Source organism: Phyllostomus hastatus, unplaced genomic scaffold (assembly GCF_019186645.2).
Source record: "Phyllostomus hastatus isolate PE091 unplaced genomic scaffold, TTU_PhHast_1.1 phas_contig_86, whole genome shotgun sequence".
In the NCBI taxonomy this organism is placed as follows: domain Eukaryota; kingdom Metazoa; phylum Chordata; class Mammalia; order Chiroptera; family Phyllostomidae; genus Phyllostomus; species Phyllostomus hastatus.
Genome location: NW_025333977.1, coordinates 95640345 through 95657127, shown reverse-complemented (window position 1 = coordinate 95657127; position 16783 = coordinate 95640345). Strand labels below are relative to the sequence as shown.

The following is a 16783-nucleotide window of genomic DNA, read 5'->3' as shown; positions in this document are numbered from 1 at the left end:
AGGCGAGTCCATGATGTGGGATGTTTCCCACCCACCCTTTGGCAGCTGCTTTCTCCTTTCAGTCTGGGTTGCATCCAGAGGTCCACAGTGACAATGTGAGGGCAAGAAATGATTGGCAGCAATTCCAGGGCAACCCATAGAGTGAGTGACTGTTGGGGTAAAGGGCTGTGCCAAAACTGATTATCTCTGTGCCAGTTTCAGGCCTTCAGCTACAACCCTGAAAGGCTGGCTGCCACCTTCTACCTACCTCGGGCATCTGACTACACTTGTGAGAGTCTCACCATTTAGTTCAAAGTCCTGCAGCATCACTTGCTGCTGTGTGCCCCAGTACCCTCTCATGATCTCAGGCTTCAGGAAAGTGGAGCTGGGCTAACAAACCCAACCCTCAGAAACTGGAAAGTGGGAAGTGATGGTGAGGGCTTGGTGTGATGCAGGTGAGGCCCCACACAGGCCCAGCTTATGTGGGCTCTCTCCTTTGCTGATGATCCTCTGACTTCTGTCACTTCCTGAAGGGACAAGCCTAAGGGTTCTGGAGTCAGGTCCAGAGTTATCACCTTAGCTCCACAATTTTTGGAGCCTTCTTTGTGCCTGACCCTGTACTAGGCACTCAATATCAGAAACCAAAGCAGCCCAAGTGTGCTGCAAACATTGTCCAGGTGCCTGTAAACACCTGCACTCTAGGCATTTGTTTCTGAATGCCAGGTCTTTGCCATTTGCCCTATTTTGAAATAACAGCATAACATACAAGTACTTGTAAGCTTATGAGGGGGAACTGCCAAAATCAATGGATGTGTAGATGGCTGTAATGGTCACCTGCAAGGTTTCCTGCAACCAGAGGAGACACCTGAGGAAGGGACACTGCAGTCAGCAGTGGCCCACTTTTCTCTGAGCCTCAGCTTCCTCCTCTGGAAAACAGACATAATAAAATCATCCCTGCTTTGAGGAGGTTATGAGGGGAGTTGTTAGGGTCCAGGCTGGGAAGTCACAGAGATGGGGTTCAAGTCTTCAAGTCTCGGCTCCACCACTGCATAGAGATCAGACCTCTCTGAATGGGAGTCATAATAAACCTACTTCATAGGGTGAGGATTCACTAAACATTGGACTTGAAACAAAAGAAGTCTTGTGAAGCCCTCATGGTTGTAGTTATTTTTGTGTTGTTATTAAAAGCTTGTGCGACTCCAGTGAGGAGAGAGGTGGAGCAGGCTGTGCAACATGTTAAGCCCACCTCTGTGACAGCATTAATCTCTGGAGAGAAGTCTATGCTGCAGGAAGGGTGGTCATTTAACGATTCACTTCAGGAGGGCAAATCAGGAAGCATGATACCGTTCTAATGCCGTTCCAATGCCGTGCATCATGGCCACCCAGCTAGCTGCCTCAGCTCCACCCCAGCTGCATATGAGAACATGGAGCTGGAAGAACTGGATCCCAGTCTCACTTCTGCTACTTGTTGCTGCCTCTCTGAGCTCCATTTCTTCCACTGTAAGGGAAGGAACAAAACTCAATGATGCAGCATCTCTTCTTCCCTTAAATTCAGAGGACCTGAGAGTCCAGAGAGAATGGAAAAAGGGGGTGGGGTAATGGCTGTCTGAGCTGCCAGCCAGGGGCTGGGGCATTCATCCCTATTCTCTCATATAATCTTCCCAAAGCTTTGAAAGCATGTAAGAGCCAAGACTCCAGAGCCAGACTGCCCTGGTGTACCACCCACCAGTTGTGTGACCTTGGGCCAGTTGCTAACCTCTGGTTTTAGTTTTCTCCTCTGTAAACCACAATACTAATCTTACACGTTGGAATTGTCCTGAAGATTACAATGCATGTGAAAATTACACACACACACACACACACACATGTCTATGTATGTGAGATAGGTATAGAATTCCTGATTTATAGATGAAGGAACAGACTCCAATCAGCTAAGCATGAGATAAGAAGAGGGAGAGGGAGAAGGAGGAGAGAGAGGGAGGGAGGGAGAGAGGGAGAGAGAGAGAAGGAGATCTGTATATGAACACAGAGTGAATCTCAGAGAGGATGCATGTGACCTCTCCTTCATCTCCCCAGGGTTCTCCCACGCTGTGTCCTCAATGATACTGAAATGCACTTAGCTTATTTCTGCCTCAGGGCCTCGACACTCGTTATCTCCTCTGTCTGTAATGTTCCTCCTGCACACGTTTTATTAGTCGGGTCTCAGCCCCCTTTTGCCCTCTTAGAGAAGCCTTTCCTGACCACTTCTAGTAATGTAAATGCTTCCCTCTACAACCTATTCCTTCTCCCTCCCTTCCTCCTTCTGCTTTATTTTTATTCTGCTCCTTAATATCATGCAAAATTATGTACTTGACTACATGTTGATCTCCTATTTTTCCCTTAGAATGTGAACACTGTGAAAACAAATACTCTGCCCTATTCACCACTCTGTTGCCAGTCCAAATCAGTGCCTGATAGTGGAAGTTACTTGGGGGTGTTTGTAGAATGAGTTAGTGGGTGAATGAACAAATGGGCACCAGAGCTATATCAGAAATTCTCCCACCCCCAGGACATGGTCAACATAAATGATAACAGCTGTGCATCTGTACAGCTAGTGTGTGGTAAGCCTTCCTGAAATTCTGTAACATAGCTATTACGATCACACTTTACAGCAGCATAAATCAAGGCTCCCAAGGTCAAGCCCAAGATCTCACGGTCCTCAGGCGGCAGAGCCAGTTTTGGAATGGTCTGCCTGACTCCAGGGCGCCAATGCTGTGCACTCTACAGCAGTGGTCCCCAACCTTTTTGGCACCAAGGACCCCTACATGGTGTGGGCGGGATGGGGGGTGTAGTAGGGGCAGGTTTGCAGGAAGTGGAGCTCAGGGGAGCGTTGCTTGCGGCCCCGGTTCCTAACAGGGGTCAGGGACCCCTGAGCTACAGCGCACGCTTGGTGCTTTCCACCTGGTGGGTGACTTTTTGCAGCAAAGGTGCCCCTGGGCCGCTCCTGATGCTGCAGTTGCCATGGCGACGAGCACCTCAGCGATTGGTCCAGGGCGGCCGCACTACGTTGCTCTTTGAGCGCTGAGGGAATGGCTACCGAGCTCCCGCCCCTCCTCCGGATGCTGCAAGAGCAAACCCGGCGCAGACTCACGGAGCCCAGACTCTCCGAGCCCACCCCCCTCCTCTCCCCTACCTAGAAGTGCGGGAGGGGAAAATCCCAAAGTGGTCCCAGGCAGCAGAAAGGCCCATGCCCCCGCCCAGCTTGGCGGCTATGATGACTCGACATCCTCGCTGTCTCCTGGAAGTGGTGTGAGCCCTGCGTGCTGGGGCCCCTCGGAGCCCACTACTGCTGCCCCCCTCTTCCCACCCCGTTGGAGAAGCCTGCCACCCCCGGGAATGTGATTTAATTTTATTCCCTTCTACTCGTCTGAGCGTCCAGCTCCTCCTCTAACCACGTTGAGCCTTCCCAGCTGGAAAGGGAGAGGGAAAAAAACTGCCCCCAGGCAGGATGGCTTGCAGAAGACGCTATTTGTGAGTATATGTGCAGGTTTATGCCTGAAACTTTGAGGCAAGAGGACAGAGGAGACCCCGCTGAGCTTGGAGCTGGAGCGAGGTGCTCGTTGGGGGAGGGCGGAGCAGGTTGCCTTGCAGAGGGAGCTGGCCATCCCAGAGAGATGCCAGTGTTTGTCACCAACAGCAGATGTGTTTGTCTGTTGGTGCTGATGATGAGAAAAAGGCTGTTCAGTCATCAGGGGTCTATCAGGTTGTGAAATTCCCTATCTCTAAGGGTGGGCAATCCCCTCCCCCTAAATCCGTATACACGGTCCCTAGACCCCCTGCTACCAGTTTGGCATTTGGTATAGTCCTCAGCGTGTCTATTTGGAAAAAGCCTCTTGTGCCCAGCTGATCCATGACTGGCACTTCAGCCATGCCTGATAGAAGGTTGGCTGAAGGGTTGGGGTGGCACAGAAAGGGTCAGCCACTGTCATGAGCAGGAGGCAGCGGGGTCCCCCTGCGCCACCCAGGTGTTCTGTGGACCAGAGACAGCGTACCGGTCTGTTGGATCTAATGCCAGTGGCGGAGGCTGTTAAAGTCTGCAGGGGGTGGTGACATCATGGGACTGGGTATTTATGGAAACTGAAGCCTTTGCCTGTTACGTCAGGCTTCTCTGGGGCATCGGGATTGGAATGCCAGCTTTCCTCGAAGCTCTCTGGGCCTCTGCACTGTGCTCTTCTGAGCTGAGCAATCTTTGGTCTCTGGCCTTACAAGACCCCTCCTCTGGGACCCAAAACCATAGGGTTTGAGACCCAGCTGCACATCTCCATCAGCCCTACGCAGCTTGACCACTACTTGGGCCATGTGGGGCTGTTCAGTAACCAGACCTTGTCAGTTAGAGCAGAGGTGGCCCCTGGGAGCTGAGCTCAGTCCCCAGGACAAGGAAGGGGGCCCTGGAGCAATATGTAAGGGGACACGTGGGGGGCTACTTCAAGGCTTCACAGCCCCCTTTATCATGACAAGGACCTGTGGATCCCCTAATTAAGCAGTACCCACTCCCCTTCACTGAGGGGAAAGCTCTCTCATTAATGGAGAGTTAAGGAATGTAATGGGTGATGGAGGTGGCCTATGTATATGGTTTGCTGTGATATTCATCTGCTCTTTTAGTGGAAAAACCCACAGGTTGGTTTGTTGTTGTGAACAGAACATGCTGGAGTTCTCACCCCCTGTGACAAGACCCTGGTGGTATTTTTGAAGACAAATAATGAATCCTTACCCAGAGTGGAACTTCTGCCACTGTCTCCAGGAACAGGCCCTCCCGAAGCAGCTCCTTTTTGCCTGGGTCCAGGAGCCGATGTCAGAGCAATTCTCAGAATTCAGGGGTTGTCAAACACTGGGGGAGGGAAGATGTTATTAGGGTGAAATGTGACGATCTCTGATGTGTGCACTTTGCCCTGTGCCTGGCCACCGATACTGAGTGATGAGATCTTTTCAACAGCCTTATCTGGGCAGGCACTAAGATTCCCATTTTAGAGATGAGAAAACTGAGGCTCAGCAAGATTCTCCTGGCAACTTGGATTTTGCTAGCTGGTGCCAGGAGTTTTAGCCCGGGCTGAATACTAGACTCACCTGAGAATTTTTAAAACTGTTTATGCCTGGGTCCCACCTCCAGAGATTCTGGTTTATGGGCCTGGGGTAGAGGTCAAGCATCAGGATCTTGTTAGTTCTCCATGTGATTTTAATGTACAGCTGTGGTTGATGTTCATGTGTGCAGTTGCTTCCCATGGTCGTGCTGCCCAAGCCTGGCTTATTATGGTCTTGCCAGAGACACGGCTACCATACAAATTTCAGTGCCCCTTACAACATCAGTACAGATCTGCTGGGGGCTCAGGGACCTGCATTTTAACAAATGGCTCCTGGCAGGTGCATTGCCCAATGGACTAAAACTGTCTTGTCTGCTTGCTTGGGAGAGGGGGTGGGCTGGTGAGGGGGTTGGACCTATCAGGGGCTCCATGTTCCCTGCCTCCCATTCCTGTGGGTCTTTTCATGCTTCTCCAGCTCTCTGGCTGGCATTGTGACATCCAGGCCAGCCCTCCACATGCAGCCACCAAACCTCCAGCCACCATAGGTTTGCAAAGAGACTGGGGGGAGGGGTGGCTGGAAAGGGGAGATTACCTATGTTTCTATAGAAAGATGTTTAGAGTAGGCCTTGCTTGAGATTGCACAGGAGTACTTTTTAAACATATATTTGCTCACCATGTTACCCTCATCCAGAGCCAGTGGTGGGGCTGACTCCAAAGCCCAGAGCTCTTCCAGCATCTGCTGCTCAAACCCCATTATTATGAGGGCTTTTAACATGGAGAATGGACAGGGAGTTGAATATCTCTAGATGTCTAACTTACCTGGCAGTTGGAAAGTCAAGCACAGTATCATCATAGCCAACAGAAGAGTCATACTGGCTGCAGAACCTTCTCATGCTTGGTTGTCTCATTGATTCTCATTGATCCCACTTTACAGAGGAGGAAACTGAGGGTGGAGTCACATGACTATTTCCTGATGTACACTTGGCAATGCTATTTCTCCCCAGTATGCCATATGCGAGACCTGGACAGATTTGCTCTGTTGTCACTGTGCATGGCAGGACCAGGAGGAGCCCTGCCTGAAGGCTCTACCCACCCCTGTCCTGTCTCCCTCTTTGCCACTTTCTTCCCCTCCACCCTGTGGACTCCTTGGTGTGGGTCCCAAGATGGTTTTATGGAATCTAGGCTGTGTTGTTGAGAGGAGAAGGCACTTACAGAGGTGGCACAGTGAACAGGATAAAGGATGATAAGGAAAGTATGAGGTTTATTAATGAAATGGGGGGAAATCATGAAGCCTCCGAGAATCAGTTGGAGAATCAGCCTTAATCAAACTGGCTAACAACCAAGGTCATTACTGTTCCAACAGCTTAATTAATTATGTCTTAATTAACTTTAGTCCTCTTCTGACTGAAACTACACTCACTATTGTAAGCACAATCTTACTAGGCACAGCACATCCTAGTACTTGAGCACAGGAAGTTGGGCTGAAGAAAATTTGCATTGAGTATGAAATCTGGACCTTCTGGGATGGGGGCTGAAGCAAAGCAGTCTCCTGCCTCCCTCAAACACTTGCTCATTCATTCATTCACTCTGCCTAGAACCTCCATGGCCCCTCTCTCCAATCTTCAGGCCTTTGCTCTAGCCAAGTCTAGCTTGCAGATCACACCCTGACATTCTCTTACCCTTTCCCTGTGTCTTTGTCTGTTCACCGCTGCGTCAGAACTTGGTTGATTGGTCCATCTTTGCCACTACATTGTCATCTTTACCAGGGCACAAGGGTTGACATTGTGTTGGCTGCTGCTATCTCTAGCACATAGAAAAATACTAGGCATATAGTAATTGCTCAGTAAATGTGTGTTGAATGAATGAACTATGGATCCTTTGTGGGCATTGCCCTAAACAGTAAGGCACAGAGCCAAGTAAGAAATGGTTTCTGCCTTCTGGGAGCCTGCAGGCCAGTGGGGGAGGCAGATGTAGCAGACAGTATCGATGTAAAGTGCCGGACCCAGTGATGGGGGGGGTTGCCACAGAGTACAGCATGCATGTACTGTGAATGGGGGTTTGCCAGGTGGTCAAGGAGGGAGGAGCACTCCAGGTATGCAAAAGTCAGGCCTTAGGTCCAAGCACTGTGCAGAAATTAGTTTATTTCACCTTCACAGTGACCCCAGGAGGTGGAGCTAATTATCCCCATTGTTTAGACAATGCAACTGAGTCACCAGAATAACTTCTGCCAGGCAACACCCAGTGAGAGATAGAGGCTGGACTGGAACTCAGACAGTCCATCCTCAAAGCCCAGCTGTAATGCTCTGCTGGACTGAAGGCTCTTGTTGAAAGTGTGAGGGAAGTGAAAGATGAGACTGGAGGTGTGGGCAGGACTCAAGGCAGCAGTGGTCTGGAGTGCTAAGAGGAGGCCCTCCCAGGGGGCAGTAGGCCATGTGGAGCTTTTGAGTGTTCTGATCAGGGTGGGGGCCATAGTTACATTGTTGTATCACAGAGGGAAATTGGAGGGGAGAGGGTCTGGACCATCCTTTTCCCATACCCATAGCAGGGCATGTGTCCCTGGAAAGCAACAACATTCCCTCCCAGGGCCTTGGCCCTCCACACCCTATACTGGACAGTCGGAAAAACTACAGGGGAGGCAGGAGCTGGCTGCCTGTAGGTTGGGTGAGGAGGAGTGTGGCTTGTCTCCTGTAGGTCTGCTAAGGGCCATGGCTGGGAGCCAGGGTGCTTCTGAGAATGCCCCGTCATGGTCAATAAGGTAGCTTTGTGCCCTAGTCTGAAAACGTCCCTTCGCCTCTCCACCTTCATCTGACCTCCACACTTAAGTCAGGTCCAGTCTAGGTTGGTGCCGGATGGCCTGGACAGGGACCCACAGCTTCCTGTTAAAGATATTACCAAAGGTAATAATGGGTCAGTGCTTTGCTGGGATCTGGGTGGGAGTTCATCCTTGCCCCACCCTTGACAAAGTGCTTTCCTGCACCTTCTCTTGCCCTTCTGGCAGTAGTCCAATGGGGAAGGGTCTGCCCATACTCCCCAGATGCCTCTCTTTACCAGTTCCATTCAGTCTCTCCTCAGGGGAGGGTCTAGGTGCACGGCAGGTGGACAGATGAAAGGGCTGGGGTGGCCAGGCAGGTCCAGATAATGGGGACCCTGATGCCCCAGAGCAGGCCTCAAGACAGTTCTGTCCTCTTCCTCTCATGCACGCACTTTCGATAACTAGAACATGGCCATAGCTCAACCCCTCATCCTCAGCACTAAGGGTGCCTTGTCTGGCAGCAGGTGAGAGCTTAGCACTTGGGGTCTAAGGATGAGACCAGTTTTGTCACTGCCATCAGAGGCCTAAGAGATATTGTTTCTGGGCTCTAAGTAACCACCAGGCTCAGCTTGAGGCCCTGAGGCTTTCCCTTGAATGCCTGGGGATTGAGCGTCTCCTGTCTGCCCCTCCCTCCTTGCCTGCTCACTGGCTTCTGTTCTCTCTTTTTTCCTCTCTCTCTCTCTCTCTCTCTCTCTCTCTCTCTCTCTCTCTCTCTCCTTCCACTCATTCCTGCTCCTTCATCTCTCAGATCCTAGCCCTTGCAGAAGCTCACAGACAAGTGTACTCCACTCAAAGTGCCCTTGCTTTGCTGTGTGACCCTAGGTCAGCCTCTTGCCCTCTCTGGGCCTGTGACCTCATCTGGAGCCAAGGTGGCAGGGTCAGCTCTTATCAGTTCTCATCATGCTGAAACACACAGGAGGCTTCGGGGAGAGGAGTCAGGGTGGTCAAAAGCAGAATCTGAACTTAAGTTCTTCTGGCTCTTTTACTTGTAGCCACCATGGGTCCTTGGCCCTCATTCATTCACTCAACCTACAGTGGTTACCAGGGTTTGTGCCAGGTCTGATGGGTCTATAACTATAAGTGAGACAGACCAGGCCCTGTCCACATGGAACTGACAGTCTAGAGAAGGGACATAATAAAGAAGGCCACAGAGGCCACTATACACCAACCCTGCCCTACCCATTCAGGAGAGCTCATACCGCCACACTCATGCCCATGCTAGTTCCTCTGCTAGGGATGCCCTTTCTCCTCCTCACTGCAGGTCTCCGGATCCAACTTAGGCCCCGTTTTTGACTCCCCCAGGTGAATTGGTCCCCTGCTGAGCTCCTGCATCACTGGTCCTCCCTTTTTGCCACAGTGCAGACCCTTCTGTTGTCACCAACTGCCTGCTTTTCATGTCCACCCCAGACTGGGAGCTTCCCAGGTGAGGTCCTGCCTTTGCTTCCCGGTATCCCTGTGGCCTTGGCCTGGCCAGGCACCTTTTTTTTTCCCCAACTGTGGTAAAATACATGTAACATAACATTTACCATTTTAACCATTTTTAAGTGTCTAGTTCACTAGCAGTTATGTAACCATCACTACCATCCATTTCCAGAACTTTTGTTCGCCTCCCCAAACTAAAACTCTGTCCCCATCAAACACTAACTCACCATTCCCTCCCATCCCCCAACACTGACACCCACCATTCTATCAATATTTTCTGTCTCTATGAATTTGACCTTTCCAGGGACCTCATATAAGTGGAATCTTACAGTACTTGTCCTTTTGTGACTGGCTTATTTCACTGAGTAAACTGTCCTCAAGATTCATCCCTGTTGCAGCATGTGCCAGAATTTCCTTCCTTCAGAAGGCCGAATATTTCATTGTGTGTACAGACCACATTTTGTCTGTCCATTTTTCTATTCATGGACACTTGGGTTACTTCCACTTCTTGTAGACTGTGAATAATGCTTTTATGAGCATGGGTGTGTAAATATCTCTTCAGGTACCTGCTTTCAATTCCTTTGGATATATATCCAAAAGTGGGACTTCTGGGTTATCTGATAGTTCTATATTTAACTTTTTGAGGGACTACCTACTGTTTTCTACAGAAACTGTACCATTTTACATTCTCACCAGCAGTGCACAGGGTTTTAATTTCTCTACATCCTTGCCAACACCATTTTGGGTTTTTTGGGAGTGTGTGGGGGGGAGTCTTTTACAGTCATAATCCTCATGGTGTCAAATGTCATCTCATTATGGTTTTATATACCCTTTCCTGAAGTGTGACTGATAAAGTTCAGCCTCCCTCTCTCCTGATGGACTGACCACTCGCTCCTAAGGACCTCTGGCATCAACTCTGGAGGGATGGGAACCTGATGATGCCTCCACGGTCAGAATTTTTGTACTGGGGCAGGGGCAGGAGCAAAAGGAGGCTCTGGGCTCTCCACCCAGAACACAGTCCTCCAGGACATAAGTCGCCCATGGAGTTGGGTCCTTGGGGGTACCTGGCATGCAGTAGGTGCTCAAAAAATTTTAACCACACAAGTAATACTCCCTTCCTTTTTTGTTATTCTTTATTTATTCGCTTAATTGAGAAGTAATTTATCCACATGTATAAAAATGTCTGTACGTAGTGCAAAGTCGCCTCCCTCCCTCCCTGTCTCTTCCAGAGGCCACACTGTGTGTAGTTTCTCTGGGTCCTCTGGAGCAGTCCTGTGCACTTACACATAAACTTTATTATGAAAGTGCCTCAACCCCTCAGCCATTTAGTTATGCAAAGAAGTTTTGTCTCCAATCACTGCTTTATAGTTCTGAATTTGAGACAATTAAAGGCTCAATTTGAAGGACATGGTGACTAGCTTGCCTCAGAGGGGACAGTCTCCCTCTGGTGGGAAGCTGTGACCCATTGCTTGCAGTGGGGTCTCCAAGAAGGAAGCAAAGCCATGGCAGGAAAGGGGAGGCTGTTGGGACTGGTTCTGGAGTGTCCCAAGATTAAGATCCCACCAGGCCTCCTGGGAGCCTATTTGCAACTGGCTTCACCATTGTCACCTTGGCTGACTCTCCATCCAGAACAGTTCTTGTAGGCACGTTATTTAGTTCCGGTTGGGTACTGGGCCTAGGCTGGATCCTGGGAAACAGTGGCTGCTGCCCATGGTGGGACAGGTTCAGGTGGAGCTGCCAGTGTCAAGCTGCCAGTGTGAGGAGCAGAGGGTATGTGTTGAGAGCTTTCCACAGGGCAACACTGCCCCCTTGGGGGCCATTAGAGATGTGGGCGGGCATTCTTGGGGAGTTCAAGGACCAGTGTCTGATTGGCAGGGGGCCAGGGAAGCTAACACCCTACAGTGTGGGAGATAGACCTGTAGTGCCAAGAACTTGCAAATATCTCACCAGATATTCATGGAAGTGAAAATCCGTGCATAGTAACCTGAGCCTAGGGCCTCACTCTATTTGACATTGAAACCACAACTGCATTTCATATGATTTTAAAATACATTGAGCTTTCCAAAAATACAACTGTGCTTCTTGAAGTCAAGGGAAGATTAGACTTTGACACGTTCAGAACTCTGCCAAGAGCTGTCACTACTCAGAGCATCACATTACCGAGGGCACCATCCCTTTTGGTACACAAGTTATAATATGTTACCATTAGAGAGTATGGAGTAAAGTGTACACAGGGTCTCTCTGTAGTATTTTCAACAACTACAGGTGGATCTACAACTACCTCAAAATAAAAAGTAGAATTAAAAAAAATCCAAGGGTGGTGGTTGGATCTGATGGGCTAGAGCCCTAGTGACTGTGGCACAGGAAGACCAGTGACCTCCACCCCCAATCTCAGTCATTCCGTGGACTGCCTGTGTGGTCACCAATCTCTGCTGTCTTCCCCTCCCTGATAGTTGAGACCCCTTGACCCCTTCTCCCCAAGGCTAAACCCTACCAGGGGACTGGGACTGGCCTCTATTCCCAAGAAAGGCAGCATAAGCCACCTTTGCTGCCAACTGGGGGCTGGTTGACTCCCAGTGATGAGTTTGAGACCCTGAAGCAGGGTCTCACCCACTTTCCCCAGAGTCCCAGCTGGACCCAGGGCCCAATTCCACCCAGGGGCACCTGTGGGGGGCTGCCTGCTCCCCTGTGCCTCCTGACCCAGCCTCTGCCCAGGGCTACTTGAGTGATGATGCATCATTTCCTTCTTCCCTGCCTTGCAGTCCCTCAGTCTCTGCCTGTCACCCAACAGCAGGGAATTAGAACAGATACAAACTGAACATTCTTTCTAATGCCATTTTGAAGACAAAAATGAAAACTGACATGTACTTTTGATAAGTTTGTCATCCTGAAAATTAACTATTCAGTGAATTGGCATTTGGCGATTTGGCTCATCATACATTCCAAGAAAGCCAGGACAAGGCCAGGGAGGCTGGAGACAGTGGGGTCGGAGCCAGACTGGGTGCTGTGTCAGCTCAGGGTTCTCGAAGGCCAGGTTCAGTAGACACCCTAGCTGAATGGTTTTGGCCTTCCTTTCTCTGTTTATCTGATTTCCTGGGATGGGGTGGGGATGCCAAGGCTCCAAGGAACTGGGCCTGGGCCAGAGACACCCCGAGTCTCCCCCATCTCTGGTCACATGCTATCTTATTGGACCCTGGTACACTGGCCTAACCTCACAAGAACAAATTCTCACCATTATAAGAGGGTCCCATCAGCTTAGTGGGTGGCCAATCAGAGTGTGGCTAATTGCAAGTTGTTTACTGCCTGCTTTGGTTTCATTCCTTGTCAAGATGATCCTGGCATCTGTTTGAAATTATTAATAAGGGAAGTTTTGCATTTTTAATCACCATAACCCTTCCTGAAGTTTGCAGCCCAAATGTCAAACAGCACTTACCAACCCTGAGATAACGTGGAACATTTTCCTCACACTTGTTCTTCATTATCAAATAAGAGAAGTGCTGGCTTTACTTAGCATGGTGGGGATGGCTCCAGGCACCTCCTGAGTCTCTCAGATCCCTCATCTTTGGTTGGGCTTCAGTCCCTAACCATCTGATGGGCTGCTGAGTGATCAGAGCACCTTGGAAGAGCTTCTTGAGACCCGGTGGGCCCAGCAGAGGTGGGGGCCAACATATTGAGGTCTTTTCTACTAATTTGGGTCTTTTCCAGTTCCTCCCCCTGCTGCAGGACCCAGTCACCCTCCAAGAAGCTGCTCAGATGGAACCCCTTATCTGCCACCTGGAGGCTGTGTGACGTGGGGCAGACAACTTGCCTTCAGATTCCTTCTCAGTAAAATGGGGCTAATAATGTTAACTTTTCAGGGCGTCTGTAAGGATTCAGTGAGGTAACAAAGCACATGGTGGAACAGTAACCTGTAAATATTTTTGTCTCTTTCTTCCCGGGTTCTCAGTGCACCCAGATAGGCTTGAGGACCTACTGGGACTGAAGAAACAGGGACCTCTGGGAAAGAGAAAGAAGCCAGGCAAAGGCTGAGGGAATGTATTAATCAGAAGTCTTCATGTTATAAAGACACTCAAGTCCAAAGGGATTTTAATGGTTCCTGTCAGTGAACAGCCCAGGGGTTGGGCTTCAGTGTGACTAGGCCAGGGGCTCCCATACCCTTATCACCATCTTGCACTTGCCTCCCCCCAACCAAGACATGTTCCCATGTGGGGGCTGTGGCCTCCTCAGAACTCTGAAGGGGCTGGCCTCTGGCCCCAGTGCAGAGCACGGATGCATTGACTTAGCACAGGGGCTTTGCTCTGTGGCCAGGAGGAGAGAGTTTGCAGCCAGTTGTGTCTGTGTATGTTCACAGGACTCCTGATGCTTGGGATCAAGCTACTTACCCACGAGCTACATACCTCCCTCTTTTCTTACCAACTAGGACATATAAACAAGAACAATTTTTCTTGCTATTTCATTTTTATTCTTTTCCCAGTAGTGTATGTTTTTTAAAAAAGAGCAATGTATTACCCAGGAAATGCATCATCTTTTTCAGACTGAGCTCACATCCTTCTTACCAGCACTTCAGGGAGGGGGTCTCCTTCCTGGCTGTGGTGAGCCTCCCTGGGGAGGAGTGTAGGGAGAGGCAGAGAGAATATTGTGAAGCAGGCACACCAGAGCTGCTGGCTGTGGCCCAAGGCCAGGGTGAGGATGCACAGAGATGACACGGGGTGCTCAGGCGAGAGCAATTTCTCACCAACAATGAGAGCCACTGATAGCCTGGGATTCTACAGCCAGAACGAATAGCACCCTCACATTTTCCCTTCACACTTACCAGTTTACAGAGCCCTGGAGGTAGAGTGGGGTGCAGAGGCTCATCTGTATAAGAGGAGACTGAGGATCTAGGAGGCATGTAGCTCATATCAAGGACACCCTGGGCTTAAGGACGATTCAGACCTGGGTCTGGGTCTAGGTCCTTGGCTCAGCAATGTGCTCCCTGGATTATGTAGTGCTTTTTGAGTGCCTTCCCTCCTGTTCTCAGGACTGACATCTCCTCTTGGAACCTATGGATGAGGCTTCTGCCAACCCTAGGGCCTGTAGGGTAGGCAGGTGCTACTCTGACCACACACATGGGGCCCCCTCCCTCTCAGCAGCCTTTCAGAGTCAAGTTGTGCCTGCGACTTTACCTCTTTTCTGTCCTTCTTCCTTAGACAAGCCCTTGGCCTATCATCGGGCCTCTGACAGGTATCTCTGGCAGGGAGCCCCAGCTCTAGATAGAACATGATCTCAGAGAGGGTGAGGCTCTCCCTCACCAGGGTTGCCCAGCCTATCAGTAGAAAGCTAGGGCATGGAGCCAGGCTTGGGGATGGCAGGACTGCTTACCCCCTTTCCTAGGGCCACACCTGTCTCACTGACATTGCACACATGTAGGACACAAGGTGTTTGGGCCAGGCCCTGCCCCTGTCCATAGCCATAGCTCCTTATTTCTATGGCTGACATGCCCATCTTATATCCACCTCCTGGTCTTTTAGTTCCAGCTTTCCCACCAGATGGTAACCAGCCTGGCTCTTCATGAACCACCACTGGGTGTCCAGGCCTGGAGCAGTGCCTGGAGACAGTAGCTGCTCCACACCTACCTCTATACTGACTATGGGACCAGAGACGCTCAGGTGCTGCATAAAGGAGGTAGTATTTGAGCCAGAACTTAGTGAGAGACCAGAACTGGGCACCGAGCAGCCCTCAATGTTTTCTAGGTGAGTGAAAGGTATCTTGTTCAGCCTGAGTGTTTTCTGTCTCTTTCTTTTATCCAAAAAGCACTGTCTCAAGGGCAGACACCTCATGCCAGCCTGGACTGTGTGTGGGGGGCCTGATGGGAAAAACCAGAGATAGTCTGATGAAGAAGCCACTGAAGCTGATGGAGCAGAATGACCAGGGTGCCCATGGATGGCTGGCCCAATGCTGGGGGTTGGTAAGTGGCAGTGTTATTGTTGAGAAAGGCCCCAGTGTGTGGACTGCTGGTGCAGGAAGATATCTGAGAGTCATCCAGGTAGGAGCTGGACAACATCTAGCTCAGTATTCTGTAGATTGGGATGAGGGGAGGTCAGAGGCTGGAATGGACCCCCAGTCTTATGCTCAGCTCTGCTCAGCTGGCCAAGGGCAGACTCTTCCTGCTACTGCCGCAGCCACTGCCCACCCTGTGGGGTGAGAGCAAGCAAAGCCTTTTGCCACAGCTGCAGTCATCCGCTGTGAGAATATTCCATGTCCCAAGTGGACGCTAGACAACATGGGAGCAAAGCATTGCCACCCCTGAAATAGAAGTCCCACACTATGGCCTTTAGGCTGAGCTTCTTTCCTCTCCAGGGTAGGGGGGTTAGGGCTCCCATTTTTCCAGAGATCACTATACCCCTGGACCCAAGGGCTTGGACTCACCAAGAACTCTTCCTCTCCTGCTAAGGCTTCAGACCCATCTGTAGCCCTCAAGAAAGTGGTCCCAGCACACAGCTGAGGGCTGCCTCCTATTGTTGCAGACTGAGGTTCCTCATCAGCTGTGCAAACCCAGCTCCCCTTCCTATTCTTTTTGCCACACCCACTCCTCCCTCCAGTCTGGCCTGCAGTCAAGGACAGTGCCCAAGGCCCTCACTTGCTGTGTGACTGGGCATGAGCCCCTTCTCTCTCTGCCCAGCTCACTCCTCTGCAAGGTAGGAGTTATAGTAGTACCTGTCAAACTATGCACACAAGAAAAATCTCACTGAAAAAGGCAAATAGTAAAAGTAATAGATCAACTGACTATAAAGCTACTTCAAATGTTAAAAGACAAAGGTAAGAAAAGCATGTGTAATTACAACAATAAATTAAGGGATACTCAGAAACACATACCAAAGAAGTAAAAAAAGAAGGACAAAATATAAATGTAGAAAGGGTGAGTTATAATTGTGGTGATTTCAGAATGTGTTCAAACTTAACCATCAACTTAGCCTGCTATAAAACACAACTTGATATATCTGAAGCACATGGTAATTATAGACCAAAAATTGATAACATATATACAAAAAATAAAGAGAAAGAAATTTAAACATAACATTATAGAAAGCTGTCAGCATATAAGAGACCAAAAGAAAAAGAAAGGAACAGAGAACTAACAATATGATCAGAAAATAATAAATGAAAATAACTACTTACCTATCAATAATTACTGTAAGTGTAAACATGCTAAGTGCTCCAAAAGACATAGGGTAGCTGAATGGATTTAAAAAACAAGACAAATACATATGCTGCCTACTTGAGACTGACTTCAGATCAAAAGGCACACACAGACGAAAAGAAAAGGGATGAAAAAATATTTCATGCAATACTTATATAAGGCAAAGTACACTTTAAAACAAAGGCTGTAGAATAAGAGACAAGAGGATTTTATAATGATAAAGAGGTTAATCCAATAAGAGTATATAATTATTGAAGACATCTCTGCATCCAAGATAAGAACACCTAAATATATAAATCAAATATTGATGAACATAAAGGGAAAGATTGACAG

General features: G+C 49.5%; 1 protein-coding gene across 1 annotated transcript in view; it reads left to right on the top strand.

The window, feature by feature from the left end:
* The first annotated feature begins 3372 nt into the window (after window positions 1–3372).
* The window catches only part of IQSEC1 (IQ motif and Sec7 domain ArfGEF 1), a 211821-nt gene continuing 198410 nt past the window's right edge, over window positions 3373–16783 (top strand). Inside the window, exon 1 of the mRNA XM_045850721.1 lies at window positions 3373–3489. Within this exon, the coding sequence (XP_045706677.1) occupies window positions 3467–3489 (23 nt within the window). The 5' untranslated portion in view covers window positions 3373–3466. The remainder of the gene's footprint in view (window positions 3490–16783) is intronic.